Source organism: Pseudonaja textilis, chromosome 3 (assembly GCF_049901715.1).
Source record: "Pseudonaja textilis isolate UNSWEBS1 chromosome 3, rPseTex1.2, whole genome shotgun sequence".
Taxonomy (NCBI): Eukaryota; Metazoa; Chordata; class Lepidosauria; order Squamata; family Elapidae; genus Pseudonaja; species Pseudonaja textilis.
The window spans coordinates 146107430-146127264 of NC_141992.1; the positions used below are offsets into that span (position 1 = coordinate 146107430).

At 36.0% G+C, this 19835-nt stretch overlaps 1 protein-coding gene across 3 annotated transcripts in view; it reads right to left on the reverse strand.

The window, feature by feature from the left end:
* Positions 1-437: 437 nt before the first annotated feature.
* The window catches only part of DOK6 (docking protein 6), a 229426-nt gene continuing 210028 nt past the window's right edge, over positions 438-19835 (reverse strand). For 2 of the 3 annotated variants that reach the window (XM_087931022.1, XM_026699162.2), the window contains exon 8: positions 2200-8295. In XM_087931022.1, the coding sequence (XP_087787148.1) occupies positions 8162-8295 (134 nt within the window). In that variant the 3' untranslated portion in view covers positions 2200-8161. Of the gene's footprint in view, positions 517-2199; positions 8296-19835 lie in introns of those variants that run through there. The other variant, XM_087931024.1, reaches the window with a different exon arrangement.

Genomic DNA, 19835 nt, shown 5'->3' on the forward strand with positions numbered 1-19835 from the left:
GGAGGTCTTCTAGTAGTCCAAGCCCCTACTCAAGCAGGAAATAGAAGTCTTCTTGAGTCTAAATATGATGCCCTCCCCCCTTTCCTAAACCTAACTGGTAACATGCCACTAACAAATCTCTGCCAATTGAAAAATGCAGTTCTCATGACCAGAACGGATATAGTTTTGTCATAGTTTATGCAGCATTCCTGATATCTGAAAATGTTGACTAGAGTCAGCAGGCATCCAAACAAGCAATTTAGTTAAAAGAAATTCATGCAGTGACGATGCAGCTATTTGTGAATATCTTTGTTTTAACTTATGTATTAATAAATGATTCTATGTAATATCAGTTGGGTGTTACTTTAACGTAGTGTAATTTTATTTTCTCATTCATAGCATAACTCGGAAGCAAAAAACTTACTTTTGTACAAAGTGAGCTTCCAAATAAGGGTGCTGTCAAATATACGGTAACTTTGATTCAGCAGATCTGTCAACAAGATGCTGTTATGTGAGAGTCATGGTTGAAGTCTGCATCTGAGGGAAGGAAGAGAAATCTCATCTCCAAAGATTTAGGAGAGCAAATGTCAAAGTTAATCAGCATAAATATAAACCAATCATTCTACACAATCAGGCAAAAGCCTGCAAAAATCAGGAAATTCAAACAATTGACTCAATCAGGAGCAAGTTTCCCTTTCAGGTGGGCCTTAAAAGATGGGAAACCTCCATTTTGTGTTTTTTTTTTTTTTTTAATGTTCTACCCTGAGATGACTTTTCTTCTTGGATTGGCATTCCAAACAAAGGAGGTCTGAAGGAACTAACCACTGGGAAATATAGAGATAGATGTACATTAGACTCAGTGGCGGATTAAGGCTCACTGGTGCCCTAAGCACTGACAAATCTTGGTGCTTCCCTCCTTTGTACATACTGTACAAATGAAGACATATTCTCAACTTTGTGGTGCCCTTTGGGCCTGGTGCCCTAAGCACGTGCTTCGTCTGCTTAATGGTTAATACACCACTGATTAGACTCTTAAAAAAAACACATTCTGAATTTATCTGAATTGTTTCTTTATATCCTTGATATAAGACACACACACACACACACACACACACACACTCCCTCTATTATGCATGCATATTCCTGCTGAAAAGATTAGAGTCTGCAAGATTTCTCCTATTGTCTACAATTCTCAATTAGCTCTAAATTTAATCTACATAACAAATTCTGTTTCTTTTGTGGAATCACAGTCTCATCCTAACAAAGAATCCTACCTTGCATTGCAGCCTCTCCGGTAACTCCAAAAATGAATTTAAAACTTCAAATCAGTTTCTTCTCTGGTAAAGAGTGGTGGTATCAGGCTTTGCCCAGGATTTTGAGATGGTGTAAATGTATGGATTATGGGTTAGGACATTCTTACTGGGGGAGCCAGAACGGCTAATATGGTATGTACCAATGCATAAATGTGCAAGCACACAGTCTATTATAATACCACTAAAATCACATTAGATTCAGAATAGTTTCCTTCTACCTGAAAAAATAAACTACCACTTCTAGGCGATCTCATTGCTGGTTATATTTTTGGCATGAGCTTAGGACATTCTCTTGATCAAAAAGGGATTGCACTCGATTCTGGAAGCTGCAGGGTCTGAGCTGATTTGGTCTTGTGAAGTTAGCATAGACAATGCCCTGATAAATATTTGATCTAATCCTCCTGGCCATTTTCTCTAAACCAGTGTCATGCAACATGTCTGAGTCCTGTGCTCTAAAGGGAAGGGCCCCAAGGAAAGTTAATTGAATAGAATTAAAATTAAACATGATTAGGGCCCCATTGTATTGAAGATTTTGTCCCCTAGCACAGTAAAATTAGTTTGCAGTCCATTTGGGATCATAGCGGACATTTTAAGTGGTCACAAATGGACTGTGTTATCATGCTCAATATGAATAATATAAATATCAGATGTTTTTATTGTGGCATGACATTCTTCAAGTTCTCAGCATTTCTCTCCAGCTTTTAGAACTTCATAGTGACATAGCAATACAGATACTTCTTTATAAACAGCCTTTTCCAACTCTGTGTTCTTTAGATATGTTAAAAGTTGGATTCTTACCAACCTATTAAATTTTTTTGCCTAACGTATTTCTATTTTGTTTGGTGGATGGCTTTTGTTCCAAAATTTTGAGCTTTGTGGAGAGGGCAAATTACACACTACATCTTGGTACTTTTTAAATCTGATTTAATTCAAATTTCATAGATGGTTTGGTTCACAGGGAAAACTGGATCATCACATCACACAGAGCAGAAGAGCAGTGTATTTAACTCTTTCCATTAATAGAACAAGAAACAACAGTAAATGTATCATTCTGCCAAGACAGCACATCAGTGAACAGTAGCTGAATGCCATTTTAAGCCACAAAAATCCTGCTTCTGCCCCAAATACTCTTAAAACAACTTTCATTCACCCAAGGTGGCAGAAGCTTCTCTTAAAGAATCAACAACATCTTAGAGAAATATATATGGCTCATAATTTTCTCTTCCTCCAAAATGATTTAACTTTATTGACATTTTACATTGTGAATTTTCAAGTGTGAGATTCTTAGTTTAACTTCTCCAAGAAAAATGAAATGGTTGAAAAGCAGATCAACATGGGAAAGGAGAAAGTGAAGGTTGATTGATGATCTTAGTATTCACTGTTATTTTGAGAATTCCATCTGGGAAACAAGCTGGGGAACCGGGATGACAACTAGGTTCACTCTGTATCAGATAATAGTAAAGACTGAGTAAGAGGTAGGAAGGCAGTTTGTGTTAATCCTACTTGATTCCAGTATTCAAACTTCACAGCATTATTGAAAACCAAATACTAAATTACTAGACCGGACCAGTTAATTATGAATAAACCACCATTCTAAAATGCCTATAGTCACTGAGAAAAATGTAGAGATTGAGGCATATCTTACAGGTATCAGGAAATTCTTCTGATATCATATATGTTTGTAAATATTATTAAGAATTAGGAGAGAGGATATAATTTAGATGGAGACCAAAACCTTATGTTCTATTTCTATCAGAATGATGATGGGATATTGATGCAAAGCAATCCATTTCTTTCAATAACTCAGATTTACTTCAGGATGACATAATATAACCGATATTAATTTCAGTGTTTAGATTCCCTTTTATAGAACTTTAATTTTTATGTTTTGGTTTGATCAGCAGTTGGCCTTGGTGATCAATATAGAATGCTGAGTGAACTCTTCATTCTGTGAAATCATTAAATTGGGCATACAAAGATGCACTTCACATATACAAGTAGTCCTTGACTTACAGCTACAACTGAGCCCACAATTGCTATTGCTAAGCAAGACAGTTAAGTGAATTGCATCCCATTTTACACCTTTTTGCTTCAGTTGTGAATCACTGCAGTTAAGTGAATCATGTGATCATTAAATGAATCTGGTTTCCCCGTTGTCTTTGCCTGTCAGCAACCAGCTGGGAAGGGTGCAAACTGTGATTGCATGACCCCAGGATAGTGCAATTGTAGCAAATTTGTGCCAGTTGCTAAGCACCCAAATTTTGATCTCATGACCATGGGGATGCTGCAATGGTCGTAAATGTAAAAACTAGTCCTAAGTCACTTTTTTTCCAGTACCATTGTAATTTCAGTCACTAAATGAATGGTTTTAAGTTGAGGATTACCTGTAATTTAGTTCATGTACATGAAATGGGTGTGTGTGTGAACCTTTCTTCCCCAAGACTATCCTGGCTCCAAACCCCACAAGGGTTCTTGCAGAATTCTTTGAAAAGAAACGTACAACCAAAGTAATCTTGAGAGCATTCCTCTTGAATTAGAACAGTCTTGCAGGTTAAGTACAATGAATTAATTCTAACAGAGTCCTCAGTCAATAGATCTACTTGCCTATCAACTGGGAAATTCTGGGCTGTGGAATAGCTTGTTTCCCTTGGGTGAATGGGAAACAGCAAGACCGTTTAGACATGCAAGGCTGCACGCTCGACTAAACCAGTTCCATAATTTGAGCTATTGCTTTGCCTTAGTCATCTGGATAACCCCCCCTTTGTTTAGATCAGGGCTGTTAAATTCGTGGCCCATGGGCCAGATGTGTCATGCGTTGGCCACGGCCATGCCTGGTTTAATGAAGGGTACGTCTCGATGTGTCCCATGAAGCGAGTTTGACATCCATGGATTAGATCCAAGTACATCTATTTGTTTTCTTTTAGCAATTTAGGTCATTTAAGGGAATTTCAAAATATGACCATTCCTATAGCTTTTTAAAAATTGTACATTTTGTGAAATGTCACTCTTACAGGAGATGCTATGAATAAGTAAATTACGGCATTATTCGAAGGGCTATTACTATCAAACAGACACCCAGGGTTTTATGATATAGCTTGCATTAGGTTGACCTTCCTTAATTGGCACTGTATAAGAGTGTTAGAACTGCAGCCCTCAGGTAATATGCCAGCTGGGAAGTTTAGGAATTAATATACGAAAGAAACTTCATTGCAAAAGGTTGCTTTCGTGTATTTGCATGTTTTTGTACCTGTTCTTTGATGCAATCCAGCTGAAGTTCACCATCCTAGCAATTCTGAAAAGGATGGGTAATGAGTAAATGAAAGCAGATTCTGACAATGGAAACTCACAGAATTATGTAATGGGAATATAGGGGACTTTTCTGAGTGTTATTTTCTCATGGGAAAATAAAGAACAGTAGTATGGACTATTTCAAAAACATATCTAGAGGCAATTCTTATTTGGGACATAAGATCATTTTTGTCATTTTGAAATCATTCCGTAGAAATAATTATGTGTATTTTTCTCCTTTTAAGTTCAAAGAAAACTTGTCTGGATGAATATAATTCATATATAGTGACATTGACTAATACCCTAATTAATCCAGAGGAGTGTCATTTCATATTGAAATTGTCAAATGGATGACCAGAGCTACAGCAAGAGAATGGTTGCATGTTAGCACAACCAGGAACAGTAATTTTGCCTTGTTGTAGTTGGTAGCTTATCATTCTCCTGCAGAGGAAGTTGTTCTCTTTAGTCAGTGGAAACATGGTGAGCAAGATAAAAGAAAATAAGTGGAAGAGATGCTGGCATGGAGGGAAGAGTGATTAATTTCATCAGATCACACACCAGTTTCATTCAGCAGCTCTTCACTGAGGTGTATAAGCCTGCAAGGGATTAGACTGCAAGTAAAGCTTGGGTAAGAAAAATCTTCCACTGTAATGTATTAATAAATGTTTAATTGAAGTAGACATTTCCTTCACATCATTTACAAAAGGAAAAAAAGCAAAATTCTTTCAATCAAACTGCGGAAGATAAAACTTGATCTTTTAATGGAATAGGAAAGTTGATTCTCTTCCTTTCAACGTGTTCTGTGCTGGTTTGATAAAACAATGAAAAGCAGAAACTTCATTGATGGAGTAGTCTGCTAGCAGCAAATAATTTCTGACAGTTACTTACTATTTGTTTGCTTTGACAACATTTATGGAGACTGAAAGATACTGGATGGGAAAATTCCTTTTTCCTTTTCTTTTTGTTTCACCATGCCTACAGCTCAACTGATTTCTTCTACATCTCATTTTATGGCCAGTGTGAGTGCTATTTCATCTTTTACATGGGTGGGGACCCTACTTGATTTCTTTCTGTGCAATTTATTTGTAAGTCACAACATTTAGTAAAAATTCAGGCCTTCTCAAAAATAACATTCTTGAGTATATGCCTGTAGGGGAGAAGATCCATACATTGCGTGTGCTCCAATACAAAGCTTTACTTTATTTTATTTTAGTTCTGGCCTTGTTCTACTATGGAAATGACTTCAAGGTTGATACTCTAAATAAATTACACATGAGCATTTACCACCAGTGTGACTGTAATTTTATTTTATTTTAATCTGTTTAGAATTGGACTATACGCAAAAATGAAGAAAGAACCTCTTTTACGCTGAAGGGTGATATTCAAACATTGTATGGAAAGCAGAGTAACATTGCCAGATTTTTATGGCAAGGGGACTATTATATGAAGCATGTCTTTCAAGTTTCAATATTTCTTTGATCTAAATTAGTTTTCTTCTAAATTCCATTCAAAATTAAAATGCCACTCTATGTAGTTTGCATTCCAAATGGCTAGACTTGCTTTAGAGATCAGCTGCAAAAGACCATTTTTGTGTTCCTTTTCTTTAGTGCTTAAAGACAATCAATGATAATCTTTTCAATGTTGATATCCTCTGTTTGAAAGATTTTGATTTTGGTATGGAATAATATTTGAACTTAAGAAATGATGGGTGATGGTGGTAACAAATGCTTTTATATTGATGAAAACCCTGAATAAATGCAGTTAAATCTTACAAATTAGTATAACCATGACACATGATGGATTTTGAAAATATTGTTCTGAAAAATTTACTCAGATCTTCAATAGTTTCACTTCTTCTACTCATTGCTATCACCATTTGTTTTATATAGTTGGAAAAATTTGAAATAGGCAAAATATGTCAGTAAAAGACTACAGTTTTAAACAATCCAGTTCCATGCGACTGACCATAGGAAGGACTAAAAAGTCATTGTTTATAGATAATCCTCACTTAACAAGTGCCCTGTTTAATGACCATTCAAAAGTATAGCGGCATTGAACCAATAACTTTATGACCACACATACTTGCCACATGCTTGTGACTTTTGCAGCATTCCTATGATCATTTTGTGTTGCTATTTGTTCACTTCTTAGCTGACAAGCAGAGTGCCAATGGAAAAACTAGCAGGAAATTGTAAGTTGCAGTCACACGATGCTTCGCTTAAAGGCAACATCACTTAGTGACAGACTTGCCTGTCCCAACAGTGGTTGTTAAGTGAGGACTACCTGTAATAAAATGTAAGTGCACAATGGGTTTGTAGGTATGACCAGGATAAAACTGAGTAAGGTATTAGTGCAGAGAATCCACCACAAAATGAATGCTGAAAAAAGGGGTGTCAAACTGGTGGCCCACGAGTGCGTCACCTGCAGGCCACGCCTACCCGAGCTCTATGAAGGGGAAAAACGTTGCGATACATCATGTGACAACAACGTGACACTGCGAGTTTGACAGCTGTGCTGTATAAGGAAGAGAGAAAATCCATGTTGTTGTCTAAAAGACCTCCATAAAAATAACTGCTCTTGAAATTATTCTACCAGCCAGGCAACTTGCTGTGCAAAACTATGGAATGTTGGGCTGCCATCAAGTTATGTGATGTCAATTCTTACCTGCACAGTATACAGGGTTAAAAGTATACTGACTACAAATTCAACTATCCAAAAATTATCTACAAAAGGAAGACTTTGACGAGTGCATTGTAAACACGGTCTTCCTTAACATCTATAACCACTGTTCCCAGTAGAAAGCTGTGGGTTATTAGGTTCAGAATGCACATAGATAAGATTAAATCTGGGCATAAAAATTCAGTGTGGCAAATATTCTAGGCAAATTACCTCTTAATAACACGACACAATCTATTTTCTGAAAGGCTACTAAGCATCACCATGCCATCCCATTGACAGTATCTATCTATTTATCTATCTTGGGTATTAATTTTAATAATGAGAATCTGATTAAGAGTCACTGGCTTCTTCTCACAAGTGAAACTTTAGGTTATTGTCCTAAAGATAGACATGCATAAATCCCATGGACGTTAATGGGACTAAAATGTGCATAATTATCGGAAGGAAGCCTTCCAAACCCTTTGAAGTTTTGTAACATGTAAGAATGAGCCAGGCTGATGCCTTGGAGATAAAAGTGGTTACTGTCATGGACAAGCAGATCTGATGGCAGAGTTGATCAAAAGCCTAATATTGCAAACATGACATCCACCCTCTTAGAGCACATAATGTTTGTGGTTATGCAGAAACATTGACTGCATACTTCCATTATTTTCAAGGGAATTCTTCTTTTAAAAAAACATGGACAAAAACAACTATAAAATTTAAATAAATAAAAGACTTAGACTTCTGCCTCAAGGAGACAGTGATCCAAGTTTTCACTTCCACTGTCATCAGGTGGGAGACTTCTCGGTTTTCACTACCAACTGTCTTCTCTGGAGAACCTAAGGAAAGATCAGTGGCTTCCAGGGCCTGCAGGTAGGTTCCACGTTAGAGCGTCTCTCTGTTCAAACACCAGATTTGTGTCATTGCACAAGGTCCGAGCTGTAGCTGAATCCATAGCTGCTGGAAAGGGACAGGCGTGGCTCATGCTCCTCACCCTGTTCTGAGGTGTAGCTGGGAAATGTCTGTGCACGAGCCACCTTTGCAAGACTGTGCCCTAGGAAGGAAGGAGACAGAGTTTATGAATAATTTCTTTCTTTCTTTCTTTCTTTCTTTCTTTCTTTCTTTCTTTCTTTCTTTCTTTCTTTCTTTCTTTCTTTCTTTCTCTTTCTTTCTTTCTCTTTTTTCTTTCTCTCTCTCCCTCTTTCTTTCTTTTTCTTTTGCCCCTTTTCCTTCTTTCTTTTTCACTTTTAATAATTGAAACTATTGCTCTATCTTTCTTTTGCTTTAAACAGCCAACATCTTACCAGATTTTTCACCATTCTCCCAATATGCTTGTCATAAATATGTTAATGTGAATTCTGTCTTCTGTGATATAGTATTTAATTTGTATTTCTTTAGTTTTTCTCTGTACAAGTTAATAGATGGACATCTAATCATCTTGTCCATAAATATTTCAATTCACCTTTCACGTTATTTTCCCTTTTATTTTTAAGCTTAGTTTTGTACAACTCATAAGCAATAATTTAACCTTGGATATAAGATTTATGAGCTGCAGATTCAATAATTCAATCATTTGATGTTTCTGAATTCAAATCAAAGTATTGCAAAGTCTCTACCTGCATTTCCTGTACAAATTATTCAATAAGGAAACACTGAAATATCGATTTCATCTCTGGTTTCCTGTTTTTTTTTTATTTTCTATATTGCTTTTCAATAACAACCAATCAATAACAACAAATAAGAATGTTGCTAATAGCAGCATGGATAACAACCTTGGGCAATTAGTGTTTAAAGCCATATTTAATGATCCAGTTGAATGCACAGGAACAGACCAATAAAAAAAATCTTATGAGTAGCAACAGAATGAATGAAGGGAGAATGGAAAGCAGAATGTGAATTTGTAACCGGCATTTTCAAGGGAAGTATAATCATTAGATAATTGACTTCATGACATCTAACGTGAGAAAGCACATATAGCTTTATAACTTACTTATTGGAGTCTGTCAGTTTGTTGATTCTCAGAATGTAATGCTTAGTTATCTTTCAGCTTCAAGAAGCTAATGCATAATTTCATTAAATGCAAGGTGGGAGCCAAATAATGAAAGGGATGTATTAATATACACTGTTAATTAGAATATTAGAGGCTGTTTATAAGTTGTTCCTGACAATCATTACTCATCCACGAGATTATCAAACTAGAATTCAACATAACACAAACACAAGGAATAGAACATAATAACACCAGAGTCTTGGATTTTAAAAGAGCTGATTTTAATAAACTCAGTGAGAACTTGGGAAAGATTCCATGGATGAAAATCCTAAAGAGGAAAACAATTCAAGAATCTTGGGAAACTCTGAAAAGTATGATCATAGAAGCCCATACCAGCACAATACCACTGAGAAAGAAAAACAAGAAATCCAAGATGAAACCAGCATGGCTGCAAAAGATCTCTCTGGCAAATTGAAAGAAAAAAAAGAACAACTGCAAAAAAGAGAAAGAAGGATGTACAACTAAGGCAGAATATCAGCAGATAGCCAGAATCTGCAAAGACGAAGTCAGGATAGCAAAGGCACAGAACGAACAAAGACTTGCAACAAAAGTCAAAGATAATAAAAAAAGTTTTCTTCCAACATATAAATAACAAGAAAAAAATCAAGGAAACAGTTGATTGAGAAGACGGCAAAGAAGTAACAGACAACAGAGAGAAAGTAAAACTGTTTAACTCATTCTTTGCATCTGTCTTCACGCAAAAAGAAACTATAGCTGAACCTACCAAAAACACAACTGTAAAAGACAGGCCAGAAATAAAAGTTAAAATAAGCAAAAAAATAGTAAGAGAACACCTGATGAACACAAATCGCCAGGGCCTGATGGATTACATCCCAGAGTTTTAAAGGAGCTGGCAGAGGTCATCTCAGAACCACTGCACCATATCTTTCAAAAATCCTGGAGCACCGGCGAACTACCAGAGGACTGGAAAAGAGCTGATGTGGTTCCCATCTTCAAAAAAGGGGAAAAAAAACAGACCCAGGAAACCATAGACCAATCAGCCTAACATCAATACCCGGGAAGGTACTGGAAAAGATAATAAAAAAACAGATCTGCCAACATCTCGAAACAAGTAAAGTAATAACTAGCAGTCAGCACGGGTTTGTTAAGAACAGATCATGTCAAACCAATCTTATTTCATTCTTCAATATAGTGACTAAATTAGTAGACCAGCAAAATACTGTGGACATAATATATTTATATTGCAGCAAGGCATTCAACAAAGTAGACCACAACCTACTTCTTAGTAAGCTAGAAAAAAGTGGAATAAATAGCAACACCACTAGATGGACTCGCAACTGGCTGACAAACTGTACTCAACAAGTAGTCTTAATGGGCCTAAGTCTATATGGAGGGAAGTAAGCAGTGGGGTGCCACAAAGCTCCGTCTTAGGCCCAGTACTCTTCAATATCTTCATTAATGAGTTGAGGGAATAGAAGATGAACTTACCAAATTTGCAGATGATACTAAGCTGGCAAGGAATAGCTAACACCCAAGAAGATAGGCTCAAGATCCACATGGATCTTGACAGACTAGAACACTGGGCCGTATCTAACAAAATGAAATTCAATGTAGAGAAAAGTAAAGTCTTACACTTAGGCAAGAAAAACCAAAAGGACACATATAGACTGGGTGAAACCAGGCTCAATAGCAGTAACTGTGAGAGGGATTTTGGAGTCTTAGTGGACAACCAGCTAAATATGAGCCAGCAGTGTGCAGCAGCAGCCGAAAAAGCTAATGCAATCCTAAATTGTATTAACAGAGGGATATAATCAAGATCAAGGGAAGTACTAATACCACTCTATAAAGCCTTAGTAAGACCACACTTAAAGTACTGCATCCAGTTTTGTTCACCACATGATAAAAAAGATGTTGAGACTCTAGAAAAAGTACAGAGAAGAGCAACCAGGATGATTAGGGGACTGGAGGCTAAAACATACAACGAATGGTTGCAGGAACTGGGCTTGGCTAGTTTAGTAAAGAGAAAGACCAGGGGAGACATGATAGAGGTCTTCCAATATTTGAGGGTCTGCTACAGAGAGGAAGGGGTCATTCTATTTTCTAAAGCTCCTGTAGGCCAGACAAGGAATAATGGATGGAAACTGAACAAGAAGAGATTTAACCTGGAAATAAGGAGAAACTTTCTGACAGTGAGAACAATCAACCAATGGAATACCTTGCCCTCAGAAGTTGTGGGAGCTTCATCATTTGAGACTTTCAAGAAGAGATTGGACTGCCATCTGTCAGAAATGGTATAGGGTCGCCTGCTTGGGCGGGTGTTGGACTAGATGGCCTACAAGGTCCCTTCCAACTCTGATTATCTGTTATCTGATTCCAATTGGTGAACTTATAATAAATCAGAAGTTTGACAAAATGCCCTGTTAAATTAAACTAGCCCTTTTTATAAAATAGAGTTGCCTGATATTAATTTTGTGCTTGTTGTTGCAACTATGTCAGAATTCCTTTGAAAGCATAAACTTAATTCCCATATGCTCTGCCTTTTAATTACACAGCAGATCTCTAAAACAGAATCTTATTTGGACTGTGAAGATCCACAAGGAAAGCAACTTTATTTCTTTCCCTTCTTAGTCATAAAGGCAAAGCATGTATTAAAGAACTTAAAGAGTACCTGTTTCCATCAAATTACATTCTTGTGGTGCCCAATACTTTGAAGCAAGTAAGGTTACATTTTACATACATCAATCCTCTTAAAGAACAAGGGCAAGTTTCAGTAAAATATAAATCTAAATATAGAGCCCAAGTCAGAAGATGGACTTTACAGTTTACTGCTAAACAGAAGATTCAGATTTTGTAATTCTGAACAATGAAAGTACAAAGGGAAAGGAGAAAAAAAAAGAAATAATCATATTGCACATTTCCACTCCAAACAAATCCCTAGTTCTATTATCACGTTCACTGGGCTGGATAACATGCCAATATCACCAAACTATGGATTTCTAAACTACTGTAGATAACCCCAATCCATTCTTTATGACAGATAGTTTTGCTCTTTCATTCATAATTAAATTATATCTTCCTTTCCTTTGTGCATTCATTAGGTTTTGCAGATATTGCATCTATTTTATTGCATTTGTTGATTAATGCTCTTTGGCATTTTCTATTCTTACACTGCACATCATTAACTAATTCATGCCTTGGTTGCCTTCAGCTGTTCCCAGTGATGCAGTATTGAACTTTAACATCTTTTTTGCCTTTGATCAATCAAGGCCTTCCCATGTTGTAATGTATTTTAGTAAGACAGAGGCAGATTACTTCACTAGTCTTGGTAGTACTCTTGTCATATTATATAGTTAATCTTAACTATAATAATAAACTTAATCTTAACTATAATAATATTATAGTTATATTATAATAATATCATAGTTAATTTTGGCATATTTTGGTCAGTAAGTCCAAGGTACTCCAATTCAGGAGCTGTAAACCCCCCGCCCCACCAACTCTGCAACTGCAACTGTCAATGAGAAATAAGTTATTGTTAGGAACTGAAGGGAGAACATTAAATGATAAGCCAAGGCTAGCTTCTTTCCTCAGATTTCACTGAACTGTGAAAGTAAGTTCATGATGTTTATAATGGTGCCTACCCAAAAATCTATTTTCTTTTAATCATCAATGATAAATCCTATATATCTGGAGCCAAATACAGAAACAGTACTAAAGGTATTTCAGTAGAGAATATGTCTCAGAAGCGTATTAGAATTTATTTTGAGACAATAGTTTTGTGTGGATATGTAACAGAGAAAGTCCAATCGAGATGATTAACTTACCAGGGGAAGGAGAAAGCACTTGTTTCAATAAAATAAATTATTCTTGTTGGCATTAAGAACATTTAAATGAATAGATTTATGTTCTTTAAAAAAACAACCCAACTGTTAAAAATAGGATAGTACATAGGCGGCCTTTTTTCCATGTAATTAATTGCCAGATTGTGATCCAAATAAGCCAAGGTGGCAGTGGTTAGCGTACAGTACTGCAGGCTACTTCTGCTGATTGCTGGCTACCTCCAATTTGGCAGTTTGAATCTCAAATCTCACCAGGCTCAAGGTTGACTCAGCCTTCCATCCTTCCAGGTTGGTAAAATGAGAATCCAGATTGTTGGAGGCAATATGCTGACTCTGTAAACTGCTCAGAGAGGGCTGTAAAGCACTGTGAAGTGCTATATAAGTCTAAGTGCTGTTGCTATTGTTAATTCATCCAAGGAAGATATTTCTCAGGATATGAAAACTAGGGACTCATATATATGTATGACTTTAAACATCAAATACTTCCACCAAAACTTGTAGATCACTAACACTTAATGGATGAAATACATAATGCATTTAGTCATGAGTTGCATGACTCCAACTCATATATTCAACTTGATGCAAAATAAATAACCAATGTGTGTTGAACTGAGTTCTTAATTCTTCATAATCTAGTGAACAAGCAAACAAGCAAGCAAATGATTTAGCCCTTTGTAGAAAAATATTGCTTCAAGCTTGTAAGGTGTATAATGTGAGATTGGCCTGGCTCTGACTGTTGCATTCTGAAGATAATTTATCACCCAAGAAAATCTCCTTTATTTTCTATCACATTTGATTTTTTTTTAAATTACTGATTATTTAATGCTGACTCTTAGGAGCTCAGAACCAGAAATATAATATAACATATTATAAACTTAACACAAGTTAACAATTATCATACATATGTATCTATATCTATCTATCTATCTATCTATCTATCTATCTATCTATCTATCTATCTATCTATCTATCTATCTATCTATCTAAAATTCAATTGACAACAGTAAAGGAACCAGTAGCCAAGAGGAACCTAGTTGTGGGCTAATATCTAGAAAGGCAGCAATGAAGGTCTTAGGACCCCACCCCACAAAGAGACAAAGTTACTGATATCAGAAAAAAAAATGCAGTTAAGCCACTTAGTCTTATCCAGTCCTGAACAGCTGCAGGCATTAAACCACAAATGTGACATCATTTGGTTGGCCAGGGATTGAGATATACTGCTGAATATCATCAGAATATTGATGTTACCTTATGGGTAAAAGATAACATTTCCTAACAATTTTATGTATTAAATAGCTTATTAAATGGAAAAGTAAGAGTATCAATCCCTGAGACAACCAGAAAATCAGGGATCTGATCTGGACCACCTATCAACACTGCCCATGACTGGAACTGCCCATTCAAACAAGATAAGCCTTGTAACATTGTGCCTTCCTTCAATAAGTTGAGTCAGATCTATAGTGGCCATGAACTCTGGAGCCACATCAGATACCCATTAGAATTGTTACTCTTGGATATTACACAGCCAACTCAGCAATGAAATCAAGCAGAGTCATTGCAAAGGAAAAAATGATAAATGCAATTTCTGCGAGAGAAATCAATTTCAAGTCTGTTGAAATTCAATCAAAAGATGGCAAAAGTTCCAAGGCTGCATATGCATGACAGCTGCAGGCTACAGACTGCTCATCTCCAAAATAGTTGATTTCGCATTACAAAGGATATGTAGTTGAGCAGCAATTGCATAAAGTCACTGTGGTAGATATTATTAAAATTATTAACAATCTTTAGACATACAGGTACTTTTTTAAAAAAAAAATATCTTTAATACTTAGGAATACCTAGAAAATATGCAAACACTGATAGGGGGACAAAATTTCCACTGAGAGTCTGAATCGACACAACCTTCTGCAGTAGATGAAAATGAAGTAGACATAATTCTACAAAAAAAGTATATTGCTTCCTGTTCAAATAACACTTGGTTCTAAAATCAAAACGTACGACAGGACAACTTGAAGCTCTAGAGACTATTTCTCTCTTTTGGCCCATCCATTTCTTTCTGCTACACAAAACATTGCCCATGCCTGTAGTACTTAGTAAGAACTTCTCAATTCATCCTTTGCCAATTCAATTCACAACTCAGAATATTTAATACATTTTATGGACATCTGCTTTATTGTCCCAGTATGCAAAGTTGAAAAAAATAAAAAGAGATGATCACTTAATGAGCATAAGGTTGACAAGAAGAGAAACAGTAAACAATCATGCGTCACCATGAGCCAGAATTGCACTTACAGTTTGTCTTCCTGGATAATAAGGTTGTCTAAAAGTAATTTAGCAATTATGGCTATAACTCACTTTTAGTTAATGCCAAATCAATTGGATAGCAAAGTTAAGTGGTGTGTTCAGTTGAATGCATCACGCAGAATATGAAACAGCCAATGCCACTAATGGCCATGTGCAAATGATTACTTCTGAAACAGTGTCTAGAGCTTATTATAATGGTGCTCAGTCCAATAATGTCTAAATCGCCTTGATTACTCAGGAGAAAATCATACCATTTTCATCCCTTTACTATTTAAATAGTTGTTGCTAACTCTGCTTTCAGGAAGAGACTTTGTTTCTTAACTCTTGGATAGTCAATAGGGCACATGCTGCATGGTGCAATGATTATCCTGTTTTTTTCTAATTACAAAGAAGTGACTAGAGTTCAGTAATACATTATATACCAGTGGTGGCTAACTTTTTGGGCTCCTGTGCCAAAAATTGTGCGTGCACCAGCGTTCACGCATTCATGTGCCAGCACCCAGAATGCAATGTGTGCCCCTCCCCATGGCCCCTGCATATGCACGTGCAATCTCTCACCCCCCCACCCTCCCCTTTACCTGCACTGCCCCTCACAGCTGATTTTTTGGCTAGTTTGAAGCCTTTTTTGGCTAGTTCCAAGCCTCCCAGAGGCTTGGAAAAAGCCTCTGCAAGGCTTTTCAGGACAAATTATAGGCCCATTTTGTCACTTACGGTATTACAGGAAGTGATGAAATGGGCCTATAATTCATCCTGAAAAGCCTTGCAGAGGCTTTTTCCAAGCCTCTGGAGGCTGAAAAAGGCCACAAACCAGCAAAAAAAATCAGCTGTGAGGCGCGCGCAGTGCAGGTAAGTTTGCCTGAGGTTCATGTGCCAGCACAAATAGCATTGTGTGCCACTCATGGCACACGTGCCATAGGTTCGCCATCACAGTTATATACTCTGCAGGTAAACTATTGTGTAAGAATCCAAGACCATTACAAGAGAGAATAAACTACAATGCATTTTTATTTAAAATTAGAATACTTAAATTCAATGAAGGGAGCTCCACATGAGTAGGGGAATCTGATCCATATGGTAGTCTCATTGTCAAGACTGTGTAACTCCTGAATCCATTTCTTAAATATACATACATTAAATGCTGATGTAAATATTGATAGGGACAATCTATATCTGGAATGGGGTCTATCCCACAGATACCCGGACCTCCAGGCATCCCAATCCTCTTCCTTAAGCTATTCCCACAAAACTCCACTTTGCCAATCTATTTCTTTCTCCATGAAGAAGGAAACTATTATCTATTCTATCCTGTATGAAGAAAATCTTCTATTATCCCACATGGAACAGAAAATAAGTCATTGTATCCTGGAAATGTCTTTTGAAAGAACCGAGGGAAGACAAAACGTATTGAAGAGGCCTTCATCCTGCCTTAAATTGGGGTGATAGTAATTAGCTGTTTATTTGAAAATTGAACTGTTTTTTATACTCTTGGAACTTAAATCAAACTTCACTTTTTGGGGTAGAAAATGATATTTTCTATTATGGATAATGGTGAGTTGATAAAATCTTGTGAAATACAGAAGGGAACAAAGGAAAGGATGTCCATTTTTGCTGCTGTTATTCATACTGGCTTTTGAATGTTTGGAAAATATTTGTATTATAATGCAATAAAGCATACAATATTGTATTATAGAGTTGAAAACAAGATGGTAGAATAGTTGGGTTGAAGATTAAAAAAGAAATATACAAGCTAAGGGCATTGAAGAATGATGGTTTCAATTATTTTAAAATTAATGAGAAAATAAAGATGTTCACCAAAATATAACAATGAAACAGCAAAAAGAATTGATGGTGAAGACTGGATTTCAGACTGAGAAAAAGTAAAATACTGCATTACTACGACAAATATGAATTGTGTGCCATTTCATAATAATTATATAAAAATAATTATGTCAAGGTCTGGAGTTAAATTAACATAGATTTACTAGGAAAAAAATACACTTATTGTTTGGAAAAAATATGTGGTAAAAATGGGAATGTCACCTAGAATAATGCTTTTATTTGAACCAATATCTGTTCTGAAAAATAATGCACTTTTAAGCAATGTCAGAAAAAGATATATCCAGATTTATGTGGTGGGAGAAAAAAAAACCCTAAGGGTTAAATATAAAAATTCGTCAAGATGCAAAACAAAGAGGAGGACAAGGACTGTCTGATTTTAAGTTGTATGTTGTAGCCTGCACTTTGGTTTGGATAAAAGAGTGCTTTTGAGAAATAAGATAATGTTAGAATTAGAACATGGCCTGAGTTTGGATGGGATGTATTTATGGCAAAGCTGAGGTTAATACAGATTTCAAAAACCTAGTCACCTAATGATCTTCATGCTTAAGTATTTGAACACCTGTTCCTAATCTATCAAGCTAATTATGCAACATACTAATTTGCATGACTGTATAGGCAAGAAAAATGAGTCACAAAGAAGTCCAAATTGTTATTTTGGTACAAGTATGTTATAGTGAGATTGGAAATCATGAACAAACTTACCTACTGGACCTTCAAGATTTGATTCATGAAAACAAGACATGTATTTTCATTTAGAAGGAAACAGAAATGGCTAGAGAAAATAACGAAATGTAGGCAATGGCAACACCTTGGAGATAATCTAGTCTAATCTAGAATAAATGAATTCAATACTTAAAATCATAGAATTAATTCTAAGAGTCAGAATTCAGACTCTCAGGATCTTTTAATACTTTGAAGTTAAAGCATCCAGCATAACAATTTATGGCAGCTTCAGAGAAAAAGTACATCAATATTTGCAGCTGATGTCGTGGTGAGATTGGATGTAAGGAGCAGGTCTCTTGTGCTCCTGTGCTGAGTTCTTCCCATTGGAGAGCTCCAAAAGGAACTAAAGCCACCCTATAGGGATAGTGAAGAAAAGAGAGGTGTCCTGTAGGTTGTGGAGAGCCACAACTCTTCTGATCAACCCAGGGTTTCTTCCCTCTCATCCATGACAAGGAGAAGAGGCAGCCACCATGGCTGCCCTGAAGCTAGGACAGCCGAGGCATCAAAAAAAGTGCAGGAGTGGTATAGAGGAACAGTGACTGGGGTTGGCTGAGATGATTCCTTTTTTATTTAGAACCTAACCCTAAAAGAAAAAAACAACAGGAAAAGAGACTCTTAGAACTATTTGTTAAAGCAGTGAATAATTATATAGAAAAACCCTAGATCCAAAAGAAAAGAACTAAGGGGAGAAAAGCTAAAAACTTTTTAAAACATAAAAAATTGGACTTTCAAACTGGGTAGGCATTTTTTTGGAAAGGCATTTTAAAATGCTGGAACTATCTACTTGAATAACTGACTTTGCTTCTATAAATTGAATTAAAATTGGATTAAATAACTTGTCATTTCAAACAATGCTGAAACCTAAGCTGAGGGCACCACCTACTTAGGAATGGAAAATATACCATACCCCTACAAGCCTGAGAAAGTTTCTGATAAGAGAAATAAACAACATTCATCTGGAGGACTGTTCTATAATTATATACTTTATGATTACTGGACATTCAATTGGAATAAGGAAGACTCTTAAGTAAAGTAAAGTGACTTTTGACTTTTGGAAAGCCTCTTGGACTATCTAATGGCATTGACTGAATAATCCTGGAATATAAAGAACTATGATTATTGTACTTTCTGAGGAGCAACATAAGGCTTGAATATATTGGTTTTTGGACTATTGAGTAAGAGCAGGACTTACTAAAATAAGACAAGATGCTCCACTAGAGTGAAATGAGCAAAATTTCAAAAGAAATGATGTGGATATTCCAAAGCATTAAGGATATTATGACAAAGAATTGCAGGGAGATAAAGAAGTTACTGCAAATCATAAATGGGGAAATAGAAAATACCCTACAACTGATAATGAATGAAGATCAAAAAGTCCAGGAAAGAGAGCAGTCAACAGAAAGAATGGAGGAAAAATAGAAGAGAGAAATCAGCAAATAAACAATAAGATGAGAAGGAGAAGATAATAAAGATAATAATGATTGATGAAATAAACCAAGGGGAAAGTACTTTAAGAGATTTAAAAATGGAATTGGATAAGCAGGAAGATACTTTCGAAAGGGAGATAGGGGCTTGGGTAGCATAGGAAGATAGAGATGGGAGAAATATTTAGACTGAATAGTTGAAGACAGAGATGTAGATAGAGACAAAGATCTAAGAGAGGAGTATGGGAAGCAAGCTAAAAAATGAATAAGAATTGAAGTACTATAACAATGGATGGATAAAAAGAAATTTTTTTTCCTAATATAATGATGGCCTGATTAAAAACTAGAAGAGAGGTAGAAATAAGAATACACACTTTTATATAAAGCAATAGCTAGATGGAAAGATTAGAGGTTGAAATATGGTATTATTATGTATGTTTAAACAATATGGTAA